Here is a 19,287-nt window from a genome sequence, read left to right on the forward strand (position 1 = left end):
TGTCTCTGAGGATTGTTTTGAAATCCTCCTTTGAATTCCCAGGCTAGCTTCTCAGGCAGGACTGAGAGGCCATGGGCCTGCATTTTCTGCAGCTCCCTGCAGCCTGTTCCAAAGCTAGCATCCATATTAACATGGCAAAATACAGAATCACTGAATGGGTCGGGTTGGAAGGGACCACAGTGGTCATCTGGTCCAACCTCCCAACTCAAGCAGGGTCATCCCAGGGCACATGGCACAGGATTGAGTTCAGATGTTCCAGTGAGGGAGACTCCATCCACAACCTCCCTGAGCAATCTGTTCTGGTGCTTGGTAACCCCCACAGTACAGAAATTCTCCCTCTCATTCAGGTGGAACTTCTGTGCATCTGTTTCTGCTCACTGCCCCTTGTCCCATTTCTGGGCAGTACTTAGAGGAGCCTGGCTCCATCCTCTTGACCCCTCCCCTCATTGATAGACATTGATGAGGGCCCTCCTCAGTCATCTCTTCTCAAGGTAGAACAGGCTCAGCTCCCCGAGCCTTTCCTTGTAAGAGAGATGCTCCAATCTCTTAATCATATTTGTCACCCTGTAAAAATGGCTCCAAAATTAAACACACTTTTTTCCTCAGTTTTTCTTTAAAGACAATTGTTGTCACAGCATGAAAAAAGGCAGGATGGGAAAAAATTATCCTTTACTCACCACACGATAAAACAATATTATTCCTCAGCTGATCACATTTATTGTAACATCACAGGTAATCACCTACTGTGGGATGAAGATGACTAGAGGAGGCTGTTAGAAGAGCTTCCTCTTCTCTCCCAGCAAATCCTACCAAACAGTGCTCCATATTGGCCAAAGGTAGTGGAGGCAGAGGCAAGGAAGTCACAGCACAAGACAGAACACAGTAATTTATTTTTTTTGTTTTTTATGTGCTCTACACAATCAGTGGTATAGTGTAGACCACAAATGAATAATAAAGATAGGCAATACTGGGACAGCAAAGGCCAGAAACCTTAATTTTTAATGATTCTGAGGCTCTGACATAAAAACAATTTGATTTCTGCACTTTTGTACAAGATTAGGAGGTTGAGGAAGTGAGTTATTTAAATATAATGCGGGTTGCTTTCCTGTTTGGCACTGAACCTCAAAGCTGATTCATATCCATGTTGCCATACTGTTTGGAAAAAGTAAAAGATCTGGTCTTCTCAGAACATGTTCCAGAAGCAATGTGGGTGGATAAGACTAATATATTGCCTTTAATAATAATCATCCTAAATACTGAAGAAATTAATTAATATTGCATCATCATAACCATGTTTAAGGCACTCAAAGGAGATCAAAGCCACAATGTTTTGGTAATACATAAACAGAAGTAATAATATCCCCATTTTACAAATGGGAAATGGACATACAGGGTCAAAGTCTTTTGTAGATGTTTGCAAAAAATCCTACATTAGGGAAGATTTCGTAAACCTTAAAGTCTCTAGTCCAAAACTTTGAGCCTAAGATTAACCCCACCTTCAATTATGATTAACTAATGGCAAAATATTTATTTCACAATTTCTTTTACTTTTCCCTTAATGAGATGAGGTGTTTTGGATTAAATCAAATACACATCTCATCTTCATAGAATTTTATTCTAACTCTTGCACAAGTCAGATAGCAGTGGTGGAGTGGTAGCAAATGTGAGGCTTTGGGTATGGTAACATAAAGGTGACTGCCAAGTGCAAGGTCCTGCATGTGGCTCAGGGCAATCTCAAGCACAAATAGAGGCTTGGGAGGAGAATGGATTGAAAGCAGCCCTGAAGAGAAGAACTCAGAGATATTGGTGGAAGATGCAGCCCTGAAAGCCAGCCATATCCTGGTTGCATCTAGCTGCATCCACCTCTGGGGCCTGCAGGATAAGAAAAATCTGGACTTGTTGGAGCAAATCCAAAGGGGGCCCACAAAAATAATAAGAGTGCTGGAGCACCTCTCCTATAAAGAAACTGAGAGTTGTTCATCCTGGAGAGGGCTCTGGGGAGCACCTAAAGAGACTACAAGAGATCTGGACAGGGATCTTTTACAGGGACATGTAGTGACAGGACAATGGCAAATTGTTTTACACTGAAAGAGATTAGGTTAGATATTAGGAAGACATCTTTTTACTTTGAGGGTAGTGAGGCACTGGCACAGGCTGTCAGGAGAGGCTTTGGATGCCCCATCCTTGTAAGTGTTCAGGCCAGGATGGATGTGGCTCTGCCCAACTTGGTCCAGTTGGAAGTGTCCCTGCCCATGACAGGGGGGTTTGGAATGAGACAATCTTCAGGGTCCCTTCCAACCCAAACCATTCCATGATTCTATGACTTGAATAAAACAGTTTCATTCTGTAAGAAGGTGTTATTTTTATAGTCATGTTGAACATTAATTGTGGGCCCCAATATGCCCTACAGAAGTGGTAGATGAGTCTTTTTTTCTTAACAATGAAAGACATACAATTACTGTACCCACCTAATCCCTCACAGTATAGAAAAAATCTTCCTGAAATACAATACCAGCCATTGGCAACCATTATAATAACTAAATAATAACTATATATAACCAGAAAGTCGCATGTGAAACAACTCAGCTTCTCAGATATTTGAACACCTACCAGGTTCTTGATGCAGTCTGAACTGAGCTCCCATGGCAAAATGTGAAGTTGGTCACAGTAGGCCTGGTATCCGGCCAAAAATAATTTGGAGGGTTTTCTTCAGCTAAACATTTTTCTGTAAAAATGAATATATCAGTATTAATAGGAAATTTCTTCACCTAGTTCACCATCTTCCATTTCTTGTCCTCAGCTCATCACCCAGTCTACAGTACAAAATTGTCTTCAGATGAAATGTTTGGTTGTTTGCAATAGAGTGTCAATAGAGAGGTGCACAACAGGGGATCACACATGCTGCTGCTGCTCAAAGGAAAGACTTGGATGTGCATGCTGCATCCATCTGTACTCCAGCAGCTTCCACCCCCTCCCTCCAAAATTAATGGGAAGAGATGAGAGCTAAAAGAAGACTGATTAAGGACAACAGCTGTCATAAACACAAACAACATTGAGAAGTGGGGATGAGGGGCCTTGGAGGTACAAAATGTCTCATTTTAGCTCTGGCTGTAAAGCATATTTTGTTATCCTCAAACCACCAGAGGAACTATCAGGAACTGTCCCAGACTCTTTGAACCAGACAGCAAGACACTGACTAAAGCAATCTGGACAACTTTGTTTGTGTTAAAATGGTATTTTGAGCATGGCTTTCTGAGATTAGTGGAACAACCGGGGACAATTTAAAATCTGAAACAGTCATACTGTTTGGAAATGTGTGATTATTTTAACACAGAAGATGCTGATTTATGAACAAGCAAAAAAAAGAAAAAAAAATTGTTGTGTAACAAAGCTGAACACAACTTACCCACTGGATCAACATCCACAGTATGAAGTTGGTATCCTTCTTCCATGGTTCGATTATTACTTATGAGCTTCTGTCGGATGTCTTCCTCTTCTAAATTGATGTTGTTGGTAGAATTATAAACCAGAAGAGCCAAAGCACTGAAACTGCAAAGAAAATTTTCCAAGTGTTTCAGTCAGAGCATCAGAGGCCAAATGTGTGGAAATAAAAATATCTGACAAACTCTGGTTTTCTGAGTATGGAACAGTGTCACCAAAACAGTGTTGCTCATTATCTGTAAATTAATTTTTATATATATAGGGCCATGACAAGAAAATATGGTTGGGAAATTTCATCTTCTAGTTGCCTTTAAAGAAGCATCTCGTCAAAAGGGCTAAAAATTGTTTTCAGAAGAGTTGATGAAACCGTAGACTTGTGAGATCTAAATGGGACCTAATTAATTTTAAAAATCTGTTTGCTGACGGCTTAGGAACTTAAGAGCTGATTCATCCCACCTCACAAAACTTGTCAGGGTGGGACAAGTCATCCTCCAGAGGATCCACCTCTGGATCTGACTACAGAGAAAGGCTAGGAGATTAACAAAGAACAGATGCCTAACATTTAAATCTCTGAAGTTTTTTATGGAGTGAAAAACACCCTGACATACTTCTGAAGCTTTTAGTCATTATTAGGAAAGTCGAGTTCCTCAGATGACTGAGTTTTGAGCTCTAATAGCTCTGTTCTGTACAGTAGCCCACTGCTACTTTCTTGGGCATAAAAAGTAGTTCAAAGTGCCCAAGCCTCTTTCCTTTGAACAAAATGAAACAGTCCCCACCCTTGTCCAAAAACATAGCTTTTCTGGAAGGGTAATCATGAACAGCAAACCAGTTCTAGCAGGACACAGGAAATAAGCCCAGAGTGGAAGGCACAGAAATTTCCTCCTGGGACAAAAGAAGATGTTGGATGAAGATGAGAATATGTTGGTACCCAAGAGCATTGCTTGGCTCTGGCTGGTAGGAGGTAAGCCACTAAAGCATGGAACATTGGATGTCCATGGGAGCCAAAATGTGGAAAAAGGGAAAAAGCAAACATGCTTTGGGCTGTCTTCATCTTAGCCTTGCCCTTGGATACCCATTAGCCTGAATAAAGACAGACCTTTGGAGAGTGTGAGCTGTTCCTGGCAGCCTGGGGACTGGTGGCACTGCCAGCACACATACAGTGAGCAGGGCACACAGCCACCAGGGGTGCTTTCACCTGTGGCCCCCTGTGCAAGAAAGCAACAGTGAGCTAAAGGGTCTACAAGAAGAAGAAGAAGAATAGCAGAAAAAAATCTGTAGGGGTGCTGAAGAGGGCGAGTAGGGTTCTCAGGTACTCCTTCCTAGACAGACCAGGACTTCAATTAAAAAAATCCTTCAGAAAGACATCCCCATGATGACAGCTCAGAACTGCACTTTCCAGATGTGCCTAATTTTCTTGACATATTCACCGTTTTGCTGGTAACATGTTGCTGGAGAAGAAAGATAAAAATGTGACCACCTGCAGGCTTGGCTTTCTCTTTTCCCAGTGGATGTATTTTAGCAGAGAAATTCCAGCTACCTCTGGCCAGGTCGCTCCTTCCCTGCTCCCAGAGATACTGAGTTCCTCCTAACATTCCTTTGGTCTCTGTGGAGTGTTTAATATGTAGATGGCAAATAGCCTCAGTAGGGTGGATATGCATTAGCAGGCTTTTGCTGTATACCTCAGATATGTTACAAGCACAAATTTATTACAGCATTTATTTTTAGCAGAAGTATGGAAATTGCCTACAGGATTGCCAATTCCTTCAGCCCTCCAGTACTTCATCCCCAGAGTCTCCTGGCACTTAACCATCTTTCCTAAAAGATTCTGGCTTCATTTGTCTATTCCCTTTACTTCAGAAAAGGAAAACTTAACATACTGATGCCACTCCCTACCTCAGCACTCTGGCTGCAGAACAGACACTCTGAACAGTCACCACTACTTGCTAAGCTGCCTGTTTCAGGATTCCCAGCTAACCAAAATGATATTTAGTATCCTCATACCTGTGAGGAAGGGTAATGCCAAAAAACCAGAAGGGATAATGATAGACGAGGTAGAACAGGTTGCAGTTATATTGAAAAATTACAGAGAAAAGTAATGATTATGAAGCACGGATAAAAAATAATCCCTTAAACCAATCTGTTGTTTTCTGAGAAACTCTTAGAGCACGAGTCATGTATATTGTATAATAAGAGCTTACTCCATAATATGATGAAAACAATTTCCACAAACTTTTCAGAATGACTCATACTAGCTTCCCAGGGTAAATAAATACCTTTTAACTTGACAGCTGACGCAATATGAAGTTGAGTGCTTCCTTCCAGTTTTGTCACACTCAGATCCCAGAAAGAAAATATTATCATGGTAAAGAGCAAATTCTCAACTTGGGAAACAGTTGGCATGCACTCAAATAAATGGCAATGCTGCCATGCTCTGCTGGTGTCACTGGATTTGCTACACCCAACTTTAAATCTTTTATTGTGTGATATATAAAGGCAGGTAGATTCTCACAGCAGTAATCAATTACAATTTACACATCATCTACAGTAACCTGTACTGACAACATTACTGCCATCGATGCAATAAAACAAATGGACAGTGGTGTAGGTAAACACAAGAGGGATTAGCATGTTTCTCTTTTCTTTGACTGAAATGGTGACAGCTGTAGCAAGCAGGAAAGCTTGGTGAGACCAGTGTCTATCCCAATTTGTCCTGGTCTGTTGAGCTAAGCTGGCTCAGAGAGAGGAATTCACGAAGCTGCGTCCCCATCAGAGGCACAGGAGGCGGTGGCGGAGCCTGTGCTGCCATGGCCCGGACCACAAAGCCAGCTTTCTTCTCCGGCAGTGTGACTCAGAGCTATTCCAGGACAGTGTGCCTACACACGGGCTGTGGTCTCGCTGCTGCGCCCTGCGAGGAGCCCGAAGGAAGGATTAACAAACCACGCGAACTCTGCAGCACAGACTGACTTGCACCTGGAGGGATGCGGTTGATAATTAGCAATGCACATTTCTCCTTTCTGTTGTACTAGACAGCCTGAACTAATACTGAATTACTGTTGCTGTCAAACTGTTTCACTAATCGCTATTAACTTCTTTCAGAGCTAGTATAACCTGATTTAAAGAATATAAAGAATTATTTTTGAAGAACCTAAATATTTAGAGAATCTAAATTTCACTGGGAATTTCAGAGCTGACTACCCTGGCATATTTTAAACAGTTTTCAAATGTCAACATTGAATTTTTTACTAATCTCATGGTTATGTTTTCTCTGAAGATAAGTGGTGATGGGTAGCTATAGCTGAAGACTGGCAGCACAGGTAGTCCTACAAAATCACCTGTGAATTTTTAACTGTTTCACATTAACTGGACAGACAAAAAAGAACTGACTGTTCCATAATCACTCAGTGAAGATGCGATACAAAGAGCAGACAAAATGTTAGAAAACACACAGAATAAGACAGAAATAAGTATAAAACCAGACAGAAACTAAAAACCATTCCACAGAAACATCTGAGTTGTGAATAATCTTTTACTTGAGATGATTTTGACTGCAATACATTAAAATGTTCAAAACAGAGCAAAAGTACATGACGTGACATAACATTCAAAGAAATGTCAAGGATGAAGAGTTTCCTTTCCCTGGAGAAGGTGATGTTAAAGTTAGAATATAAAATCTGAGACTTTGTGACACAAAACTAAAAATTGCAGCTACTTTTGGGACTACTAAAAATAAAAGCATCCTAAGACTTCTTTTTAAGTTAGTGACCATTGTAGCAGAGCAATTTTGCAAGCACCATGGTCACACCTCATGCCTTGGCTTGTGTCTCTGGGTCTTGCTCCTCCTTGCAGATCTGGTGTGGGAATACAAACAGTATGGCTTTTCAACAGAAAGCACTTATAATATATGCTAATTTGGTATGAAGGCTATTCACTACTAGAGAATGTTGCAGAGTCAAACCAGTAAGGACTGGAATCCCTCACATGGAACAGCTGGTCTTTGCTGAAATGAGTTTTTGGTTACACTTGCACTGTGTTCAGGAACAATGAAGAGAACACCCATGCCCTAATCCCCAATACACTGCTTTTCCAAAAGTGGCATCTAACAATGTCAGATCTATGCTAAATCTAGTTAAAGTCAGTGGAAAGACAAAGGAAGTCACTGGAAGCTGGAAAAGGGCAGGAAGCTTCAGCAGGAGACTAAGGATCATCCTTCAGTCACTCAAAAGGAAATCCCAAATCCTTACATCTGTGATGGAGGCTTTCTTCACAGATCATGGACACAAGATGCCAGCAGGGCACTGTGGAGAAACCTGAGGATTTTCATTTGGTGCTTTTTTGGTTTTTTTTTTTTCAAACAGAAATATTACATATAATGTGCACGTTATGCGGCATTTTAAAATATTTCTCAGCCCTGGTAAAGGTTGTCCCTTTGTACCTTCAGTAACATTGAAGTTGTGGGGGGCAGAGGTAGGCCAGGTACACGTCCTTCTTAAAACCTCACCAGTAGAAGCCCAGAAAACTTTTGAAATAGGAACAGACATCACAGATATGTTCATTTATAACAAGAATAGCAAAGTTACTTCATAAAAAATAAAAAATGGAAGTGATCTACAAAGAATATAAAAAGCCTAATACTTTACTAAGGACTAGGAAAGCAAAATTATGCTGTTCTAATGTTGCTAACTCTTGTTTAAAAATATTACACAATCTAATTAACATTTTATCCAAGTGCATTAGACTTTCCATTAAGCAAAGCAACACCCAAGAACACAGCATGCAGAAGCCTGAATATGCCTCACTGACATTGGTGGCAAAACTCCCACAGACTTCAAAAGAGCAGGACTAGGCATGGGTAGTTCTGATTTCCTGCTTTCCTCTCTATTTTCATTCCCAAGACAAGGGATTTCTTAGATTAGAAAGATTAGATTTAGTAGTTTTTATGCAGATGGCTACCACTGTGGTTTTTAATGTGGATGAGATGTTTAACAGTACTAACATTAATATTTAGTTTACCATAGAAGGAGAAACCCAACACTGGAAATAGGCAAAATTATGACAGTCAAGCAGTGGAAGTTGTAACAAGCATAAAATTATTGTATGTTAAGTCAAGCAAAATTCATAAATTAATTGGGGCCTGAGTTCTCAAAATTGCTTGCAAAATAAGAGAAGAAAGGAGAATCAAGGCAACTGACCTCTTCATTAAAGACCAATACCCCTACTGTGAGGCAGCCTTATGTAGTCATCTGACAAAACCTAGGATCAGTAGGACTTTTCTAAGAAAAGCAGCAGTCACAGAAAGTTTTGACAAAGCTGCAGAGTCATACAGACTCTGAATTAATGAAAGAAACAAACACATGTACAGTTTATCCACAAAATTGGTTCACTTGGATAACATCCACAAACTGGTTTCACTTTCAAAGATTTGTACAAAAATAATGGGGACAAAGAAATAGGCCATGCTGAACTCCTGTCTATTTTGAATAGCTGCCCTTTCATTAAGCGGCGGAAACGGTACAACCAGAGGAAAAATTGAACACTGACATAATGTCAAATATAGCTTTGATAAAATTCTGTCTATTGAAGTAGTTAATAATCTACCAAAGTATTAGCTTAATAAATATACTGCTGTCATCCAGAGACATCCCAGTAATAAAGGTGCTGATAATAATATGCACTTTTGGACTCGGCATTCTGTCTCTCATCACTGCTACATAAAGCACGGTGTACTTTGGATTTCTGCAGCTCTACAACACAGCAATGAAAGAGCAACAATCCACTTCAATAATTTTGCTTTGCTCTTCTCCAGAATGCAGTAGTTTTAAATATTTTTTTGGAAAACACCTCTTTTTAATGTGACAAAAAAAAATGCCAGCTTCCTACCTCCCACTTCCAGCTACTATTTCTTCTCTGAATCATTCTCTCTAACGATTCTTCCTCTTTCACATGCAAGAAGACTAGGTGGGGAAAGTGACAGCTGAATTTCCTTGATGAGGAAGCAGTGTGGTAAATAAGGGTGGAACAAAGCAAAATGCATAGACAACAAGCTTGGGGATGTTGTTTTGTTGGTTTTTGGGGTTTTTTAAACTGCTGTATAAAATACTAATCCAAAAGGAATGCAAAAAATATGCGATTCGAATTACAAGAATATGAATTCATCTAAAGAGAGGAAAAACCTCAAAGAACAATTTTAAGAATTATTATACTGCTTTGGAAAAAAGAAGGCTATGATCTTGTAGAAAATTCAGAAAAGAGAGATAAGACTCAGTGAGTTAAGAGTTAAGACTAATATGTTCACTTCTGTAAAAGACAAAGTTAAGGCCATGATAATTCTGTGTTAGGTCTTAAATTTTAACTGTGGAGTGAATTTCTGTTTAGATGAAGGTGAATAGAATAAGAAGTACTTAAAAATTAATGGAAATGGTAGAATATCTAAGGTTGCAACAGACTTATCCTGGACTGTCCAAAATGAAGAAATAAGAATATATTTGGGCAACTTTTCACAGAAATAATTTATAGGAACAATAAATTAATAGTAACTGCATGAAATCAAACTGTGAGCAAATTACATACAAGAATTCAGCCAAAAAATTTCAGTGAACCACCTAGGCAGTCAGGAATTACCATTACTTACATCAGGTGTTTAGAATTTCTAAACTGTAAACTGCTAATTTTTTATACTCTCAGGTGTTACCCTAGCCTCTTCTAGGATTTCCTAAGAATCCCATACAGGAAAAATCCAAGGAAAGTCTAACAAAGAATCTTGACAGTAATCATGTGGACGCACGGAAGCAGGAAGAAAAAAGGTTTGCTTTAGGGATCCTCAGAAATTCAACAGATTTATTCCCCACACAATTCAAAAACAGATGTGTGAGCCTCAAAGAAGTAAGGAACTGATGACTAAACCCAGGAGCACTGAAGACTACATGGAAGCTGATCCCTTTTTGGTTTCAAAAAGAAGGCAGGTACAAACATAGATACATACACAGAAAACCTAAGACCTAAAGATGCTTCAACCAATTTTTCTGAAATGTTTCTTCTGTAAGAGGTAAATGATGCATGAACATGTACTCAAGACATGAAAGCTATATGAAAAAAGGCAGAAAATCAAGTGTACATATATTTCTATATATGTGTATATACATATACAGTGGGTAAAAAGTGTAATTTTTGCTAATCATATATCACGTAACTTGCATTTTTAGTTATCCTTGCATTATCCCATCTGGATTTCTAGGTTGAACAGGGTCTTGACTTGTATTTTTATTTTGTTTTGTTTTCTAAGGAAACATTCACAGCATGGCACTCCTGATTTGGGGAACATTAAAATTTGGTGTGACATGACCAGCATTTACACCAAATTATTCAGAATGATGAAAAAATGCCATTTGACTTTGACACAAAGTGCAGTAGAGCCCCCTACTTCAGCTTCTCATGAGACCAGCCCTCCCTTGAAAAATGACATATTATGAACATGTAATTCCACTGCCTCTGAAATTACATATAATGAACAAAAGAAATAAAGATGGGGTTACTCCCCTGTAAGAGTAATACATTATGAGAAGTGATTTAGTGGCATATTCACTGTATATCTAAAAGGGAGAGAAATGAAAGGGAAAGGAAAAGGAAATTACTAAATCAGCTTCTGCCTCTTCAACTTTCTTTTTTGAGTAGACTAGGGAGAAGGAAAAAAATCCAGAGGGCAGGATGGTGGGAAGGTGAGACAAGAATAAAGCAGGTGTACAGCTCAGCTGCTAGACTCATAAAAAGATACAGGAATAAGGATGGGGAAAGCTTTACATTCCTCAGCAGTCTTGGATTGTTGGTAAGACCTGAGGTGTGGTCTCCACTTGAAAGGCCTTGCTGGCATAACCATATCATTTAGAAGTGTGAAAAAAAATCCTACCCACATCACTACACCTTACTGTAAATGTAGGTCAAGCAGCAAAATAGCCCATTCAGAGACTGGGCTTACACTTACAGTGTAGCAGTTAAGAGGTTTTGCCAATCAAAGCTGTCTTTCTGCTGTGGCTATGTGGAAAGGAGATACTATCTTTCTACAGATCTTTTCACGTCTAGGCAAACTTTTGAAAACTGGAAGCACCACTAACTACTTCCTGATGGTAAATTAGGAATATTGGTCTATCTCTGATATTAAAAAGCCCAACTTCTACTGCCATTATCATGGCAGTGCTCAACAGTCAGCAATTAAAAGTCTTTTCTTAACAGGACTTTTGACTACACTGTGAAGAGATACATCCCATGTCCATTTATTGCCCCATTCTCACAAGACTAATTATGTTTTGGTTTCCTCTCCTTAATTTGGTCCTAAGATTACCTCCCTCCCCCTCCCTCAACATCCCTCAGAAATCAGCCTGCTGCTTTCAAAGAAGCCCACAGAGGCCAGATTTTCAGGGGAGGTGACCCATCTAACTTTCTCTGGCTGCCTTTGAGGTCGTTCCAACTCCAGCGCCTCCAAGCCCAGCAGAAGTCAGGAAATGAGAGCATATGGTAAATAGTTTAACTCACACTCGTTTAGCTTTCAATTCTAGCATGATTTTTCAGTGTTTTCCATCTAGTAAGATGTCTATTAACTCAAGAGTGTCTGGTTCAAGAGAACAAATGCAGAGACAGTGGACAGATACTGGTGTGCTAAAGAAAGCAGGGTGTGTACTACAACTTAAATACCCTGTATCTGTTCAGTTTTGTGACAGATGAAACCTGAGCTCTGAAAAAAATGATCTGTTAGGGTTTAAAGCTCATCAGGTTTAAACCAAAACAAACATGATAACCAGGATTAGGTTTCTAAGAACATTCAGAACACTGAGATTGCCAGCAGTCATGTATTTACAGACTTGCAGTGTATGCCAAATAATAGGCAATGAATCCAATGATAAACAATAAAGCCTGTTGTAAAGCCACTTGCAATAGCAGCTGCTGCCTCTATTGAGAAAATGTCTTCAAAACATTACCTTTTAATACTCCTTTTTTGTCTTGCTCCCTCTCTTATGGAGGCAGGGTGGATGCTACAAGAGAAACAGACATTAATTAGGGTGGATTAATTCTCCAAAGGAACACAGCATAAATATCTTCCTCCTTAATTTACCTGATATTCACCACATACACAGTGTAATTCCAGTTCTGGAAAGTACGGTTCAGCTGAAAAACAGGAAGACATTGATCACATGAATGGCAAGATGTTAATGGGGCTCTTTGTTGCTTAAAGCAGTGTTAGAATTTCACCCTTCTGCCCCTCGAGAAATCCCCTTCAGATTTGCAAAGCAAGGAGAACACTCACTTTTCAGTGAGGTGATTGTTATACAGCTGGTAGTGAGTGATGTGGTTTCTTGTGGACAGATGGAAATCTGTATAAGGTCATGACAGAGTGAAGAGGTGAGTGCACAGGATCCTGACCTTTTCCTTTTCTCCCTCTCTTCCTCATCTTAAATTCTCAGATACACTTTGAATAGAACAGATTCCCTGAAAAACCTACCGGCTATATTTTCACCTGAAAGTCTTCAAACTTACAATGATCTTCTTTTCAGACCTTTGTACTCTTTATTCTGAGTGTTCAACAGCTGCTCAGTTTTCCCCCAAGAGACACCTTAGCATACTCTGCTAGGGCCAAGTGACACCTTTCTAGCTTCCTTGGCTCTGGCACCTCTGTACTTCACCTGGGTACTGCTGCTAAGGGAACAACCTTGGCAGGTGTGGATGACAGCAATTTTGTTTCGTATATTATATTATATTATATTATATTATATTATATTATATTATATTATATTATATTATATTATATTATATTATATTATATTATATTATATTATATTATATTATATTATATTATATTATATTATATTTATTATATTATATTACATTACATTACATTATATTATATTATATATATATATTATATCATATGTTACATTATATGTTATATATATTGTATTATCTGGTTAATGGATTCCTTAGCTTCTGATAGCTGAAATCTCCAGGTTCATTAAATGAAAAACCAAGAATTGTTGCCATATGTCATGATATAATATTTTCGCATAAGTAGTTGGTATAAAGGTTTTATAAATTGTGTGAGTGGGACTATGTGAGCTGTCAAAAAGGACAGAGAATATCTTTATTCAGACAAGAACTTTTTGAGGCAAGAACTTCAAGAATCCCTCACCCAGAGAGGAGCTTATGTATGCTAAAATGGTCTGAAAATCCAGGGTGTACTGGAAACCTCAGCAACTGGCCTATGGCAGAAACCTTTTGAAGTAGAAAACATTAGGATAAATTGGAAAAGTTTATCACCTCACACAAATATTACCTGGTGTTTCTATGATTTCTGCCACAATATAGCTTCAAAACCATATGGGGGAAAGTTTTTGTCCTGTATAGTGATGCTGGAACTCAGACATGTACCTCTTTTGGAGGACAATTCTGATTTCTCCCTACTTTCCAAAATCTCACCTACTATCTACATTTCTTAAGAAGCTAGCTGGTATAGTTTCATTATAGAACATTTAAAATTTTATCCATTGTGCTGAAGAGCCCCAGCTAGACCTGAATTTATTACTGCACAAATCAATAAAAGAAAGATATTTGGAGAACACATTGAAGAGTTGTTTTTGGTAGTCTCTCTTATTTTTTTTTTTCTTTTCCAACTGATAACAGTGATGGGCCAGATTTATATATGTAATCACACAGGAAAGAAAACTTAACCTTACCCATTCTGCAACGACGTCATGGACTTTCGACACCGAGTTGGGGTTGGAACTAGAGACAACTATAGATATCCTGTAGAATAGCCCACCTGTCCATTAAAAACAGCATTATATTGTTAGAAACTGAGAAAATTTAGCTTTTCAATAAAGAGACTTTAGCTTAATGATTAATATAAAAATTGTGCTGAACCCCAGATATAAGGTCACCTCACACTCTTGCTGGAATTTAAAGTCTGAAATGAATAAGCCCTGCAGGTTTGGGCCCATTCTCACTAGTCCTGCTGATTTTGACAAGAATTCCCTACCCCTCCATATTTTCAGAGGCACTTGAAATGTGACATGGAAACTCAGAGATAACATTCATCTAAACTGTATTTTGCATACGCCTCTAATATGGTGTGTAAAATCAAGATCATGACAGTGTCAGGAATTTTAAAAATTATTATAATTAATGAAGTCTGTAAATGCAGATAAATTCTGCTCCTAGGTATATTGTTATAATATTATTATATGTTCCAGAATTGAATCACTGCAGAATAGAGTTTAAATATTGTGAGAGCAGATAGAGCTCATCAATTAAAAGTAACAAGGTAACTGAGGACAGAATTAGGTGTGAGAAGGGATATAGAGCTCATGTGTCCAAAGTACAGTCTTGCTCTCAGGCCTGGCAATGGCCAGACAGTAGAGGAACCCATATTAGCTTTAGAAAATTGGCAGCTGAACAAACCATCTTTCAGTCACAAAATGTGTAACACTTGGCTTAGAGCAATTTTATATTCAGAAAACTGTTTTGAAATGGTACTGGGTAAATATAAGTTCTCTTTAAGCTCATGAGTGGGTAGGCAGCATTACAAGATTTCACATCTAATAAATAACATCAATTCATTTCATAGTTATGCTCTGTGTTAAAAGTCTGTACTTTCCAGAAGTCTTATTTTTTTTCATTAAGCTACTAATCATTCTGTAAGCTCTAGTTGGGTAAAATTTCCCAGGATGTGGGGGAGGTTTAAGAACTTCTGGATCAATTCACTTGCATGTATGTGCATTTGTGGCATTGCTCGGATTTGGGCTGCTACCAAGGTTGTGGGTCTTGACCACAGATACATGCATTTATATAATCTTATGTAAATCTTACAGAGACACTGCACAGGACAGAGCAGGACATGACAATAATTATACAGAAATCCCTTTCTGTCTCTGATTGGAAAGGAACTGCTCTATCTTTCAGAATCTAAATAAAAGACCTTTTATTCTAAGTGGAGAAAATGCCATAATTTTACAACTTCATAGATATTTATTTTACAAGAGCTTGAAATAAAGGCATCTGGGAAAAAATTGAAGTCAGTATTTTCCACTTTAAGTGGTTTCTACTCATTAAATGGTTGGAGTATTGTTCTTTGCAATATGGAATTAGTGATATGAATATTGAGATTGGAACAAAAATTAATTTATGATAAAACACTAAAGAAGATGGTTCGCTAGATACCTTCTTTGGTAAGCTATGATTAAATTTTTAATAGGAGCAGAATTAACTTTTGAGTTACTGCCTTTTTTAACTCTCCTGAAGAGGCACACAAATTTGGTACATAGTTCAATCTGAAAATGTACTTTAGTTTATTATTACTGTGACAGCTTCAATTAAAAAAAAAAGATGATTAAAAAAATTAAGTCTTTGGAAGTAGAAATTTGGACTTCAGGCAAATGGAAAACACTTGGAAGATCTGTATGTCCTTTATATGTATATATCTCTGTATAAACACATATTCCATTTTAAATCCATAATGTTCCTTTCATATGTGGCAATCAGATACACACAGACAGAAAGTGTGCATTACATATATTCTCACAAACTCATATATAATTATATATCTAATTATAACCTTACATAGATAATTATGTATAGTGACAAAATCACCTTAATATAGGAATATGCAAAATATTTTAAAAATCATACACAGTAACTAAAAACTAAGCAATAGCTTCAAGATCTTCACCAGATGGTGACCCAAAGCATGTTTCAATGAAGCAAAAAAAAAAGGGGCAAGAACTAATTTGCATTTTTAAATACTCTCAGGAGACTGCAGTGGCAGATAGGAAAAACTAAAACTTATTTATCCTTCTTCAAATTAAACAGCTGAAATCCTTCCCCAAAATGTTGAATGAAAAAAGAAAAAAAAAACCAGTATATAATTGGTGGAAAAATAGCCAAAGAAAATTTGAAAAAAAAAAAAAAAAGAAGAAAAAATAGTGCAAAACCATGCAAAACCATGCTCCCTACCCCCACCACCAACTATTAATATAGAGATCAATTGAATGTGTTTTTAAAAATTCTGTTAGAAAAATCCTCCAAACATTTAGCTTTGAAAAATCTTATATTTTTGAAAGGGAAATCTTCAAAAATATGTCAGTAAAAATAATTCAAACTATCCCAAACAATAAATTGGCATTAAATTACATAAAAGACATGGAAACTAGTATATTATCCTCAGTCTCATGAGAGCTTAGAGAAGTACACAAATATTAGAAATCACACGTTAATGACATTTACCATAACTAAGATGTCACAGATTCCCGATTCTACTGTAATTATATTATTATTCCAAAATATCTTTGTATGCTAAATGGTTCTATATTTAAGGGAAGGAAGACAGCTACTTCTACATTCAGTCTACAAGCTGAATATCTAATAGATAAGATGATCTGGGGTTTTTTCTACATCTAACTTAATGGCCTGACATACTGTAGTGGAACTCAGGTTGACACAGGCAGCCCAGCTCAGTGAAGGACTCACACAAACAAGGCAAAAGGACTGCAGCAGAGCTAATAAGTTGTTTCAGTGATGGGTAAGAGGTGCTGTTTTGGCTTGTCCCAGATGGTAAATTGTCCAAGGAATAAACATGGGCTGAAACTGATGACTCATGGTATGTCACAGAAGAAAGTGATGTTTGGATCTGCATGAGAGAGTGATGGATGGCTGCTGCAGCTGTTGTCAGAGTGCCTGTCAAGCTGGTCTCTTTGTGCTGAATAAAATCTCTGCTATATGAAGATGGCAAAGGTACCACATCATCCATTATTGCAGTTCTTGATGACTCCAGGACAGAAGAGGGATTTGAAAAATGCCCATAATCAGCATTTTCAAAATCCAAGGCATTAGCACTAATGATAGACATTGCTTCTCTGTTCCTGCTAAATGATCCGTACACCTCCCCTTCTGAATTCCACTCTGAAAGCCTTGGTATGTTTGTTGATGTCAGAACAGCAAAATCCCTTATGTCTTTATTATTGTCCATGATTTCTTGTTCTACTGCCCAGAGAGAGTATCTTGGACTGTTCACTTGATTTTCCATAGAGTTTTGTCCTAAAACAGTTAGAATATTTCGTGGTGTTTCTGTTGCTGGCAAGTTTAACTCTTCTACATCCCACTGAGGCAGTAGGCTTGGAGACATTGTATCAAGATGATTCTGAAAACTTTGTGGGAGTGGAGGTGTGGAATAGCTGTTAGGAGGAATGCTGTCTCTGAATTTGGAGTCTGAATGAAGAAGTTGCCTTAATTCCAAAGACACTGGGAGAAAGTCAGAACTCATTGAAGCAATGTTTTTTAAAAAAATACCTGCATCTTTTTGAATTTTACTTCTTGGTTTATCTATGGTATTTGTTATACCATCATTCTCCAGAAGACTTTGAGAATGTGGTGTTCCGTGTGCTCTTGTACTGCTTATCAAACTCTTAACTATCCAAATATTCTCAGTCCCAGGTGTACTGACCAACAAAGGAGCTTGGCTATCCCTTGAACAAGAAGTCTGGGTTCCTGAATGTGCTGGAAAGACAGAAACAGGCTGGTGCCTATTGTTGAGGAAGGTCGTGTCAGCTTGATCATTTCCGATGTTAGTTTGAATTTGCATGTGCACACTATCTGCTGAGTTCTCAAGTGTCTGATCAAAAGGACTTACCTGTGCCCACACAGAGGATTGAATGTAAGGTGCTTCCAGGGAAGGGAAAGGAAAATCAAAATAAAATTCACTGTTGTAAGTGACAGTTAGGCTTGTGAAGTTCATTGTTGACTGCAATTGTGATATTGACCTGCCATTACTTTCTGAAATTCTCTTTGAAATGCCTGGAGTAAGTGAACTAAAGATTCGTGTTTCCAAAGTTGATTCATGACTAGAAAAATTAATTTCTTCAGCTCTGTGACCTAAAAATCTAATGGCAGATGTTTGTTCAGAGATACTGTCAGACTCAGCATATAAACTAATGGACAGCAATCTATTAGTTGGGGAAGAAAGCAGTTTATTAAATGAAAGCCAGAAATTTTCTGATGGTTCCCCAGAAAACACTTGAGATGCTTCTTTCAAATGATGGGAAGCAGTCCAGAAATTTGCTCTTAAAGAAGGGGAAATATCTACATATTTTGTTGGAAAGTCCAAGTAATCTGAATCCCAGGAGCCAGCAACTGGATTCATGTTCTCTGGCTCTAATATGGAAAAAGCTGACTCTCCATTTTCATTACTACCATGAAATGCATCTAAATTGTTCTCCAGTGCTCCATTTCTGAGGGTCTCACTTGGATTTTGAAAGTATAATGAATGCTGTAAATAATGAGACCAGTAATTACTACTAGATATAAATATGCTGTCACTTTTCAAATATGTGTCAGTCAACAGCTGTTGATAAACAGGCAGGGTTGTTACAACATACTTCAATGCTGAGCTTGTCCAGCCTGCTTCTACCAGAAATGTTGGAAATATTAATAGTTCTCTACTGTGTTCTTGGACTGAATTTGTCAGTTGGCTTTCAGGCATAAATTTTGTGTATGTTTTTTTCATGTTCTGAAAAAAACTTGTTGGTTTTGCATGTAGAATCTCCACAGAGGCTAAATTTATAATGCCTCTTGAGTGATGTTCCTTAATGTGCACAGATTTTCTAAGCTGAAATGTGCTGTTTGCTGCTGGTGTAGAAAACCTTTTCCTGTCAGCATTGCCTTCCATCATTTCCAGGTAAAAATTTTCAGGTGCCAAGTCTAGCAAATCTAACCTACTTGTTTGGAATGGTGGTTTCTCATCTGTAGGTGACACAGAAAAGCTAGAACGAAAATTATGTCTGTCTTCCTGAATGTCAGAGTTGATGTGATGGTGAA

The 19,287-nt window shown here is 38.1% G+C and overlaps 1 protein-coding gene across 15 annotated transcripts in view; it reads right to left on the reverse strand.

Moving 5' to 3' along the window:
• ADGRG6 (adhesion G protein-coupled receptor G6) overlaps nucleotides 1-19,287 on the reverse strand; it is a 111,110-nt gene that overhangs the window by 32,852 nt on the left and 58,971 nt on the right. For all 15 annotated transcript variants that reach the window (XM_086877350.1, XM_086877355.1, XM_086877348.1 and 12 more), the window contains 5 exons: nucleotides 14,157-14,242; nucleotides 12,542-12,594; nucleotides 12,408-12,461; nucleotides 3,407-3,549; nucleotides 2,611-2,725 (listed from right to left, as the gene is read on the reverse strand). In XM_086877350.1, the coding sequence (XP_086733476.1) occupies nucleotides 2,611-2,725; nucleotides 3,407-3,549; nucleotides 12,408-12,461; nucleotides 12,542-12,594; nucleotides 14,157-14,242 (451 nt within the window). The remainder of the gene's footprint in view (nucleotides 1-2,610; nucleotides 2,726-3,406; nucleotides 3,550-12,407; nucleotides 12,462-12,541; nucleotides 12,595-14,156; nucleotides 14,243-19,287) is intronic.

This window comes from Cyanistes caeruleus, chromosome 2, assembly GCF_971803275.1.
Source record: "Cyanistes caeruleus chromosome 2, bCyaCae1.hap1.1, whole genome shotgun sequence".
Classification (NCBI taxonomy): Eukaryota; Metazoa; Chordata; class Aves; order Passeriformes; family Paridae; genus Cyanistes; species Cyanistes caeruleus.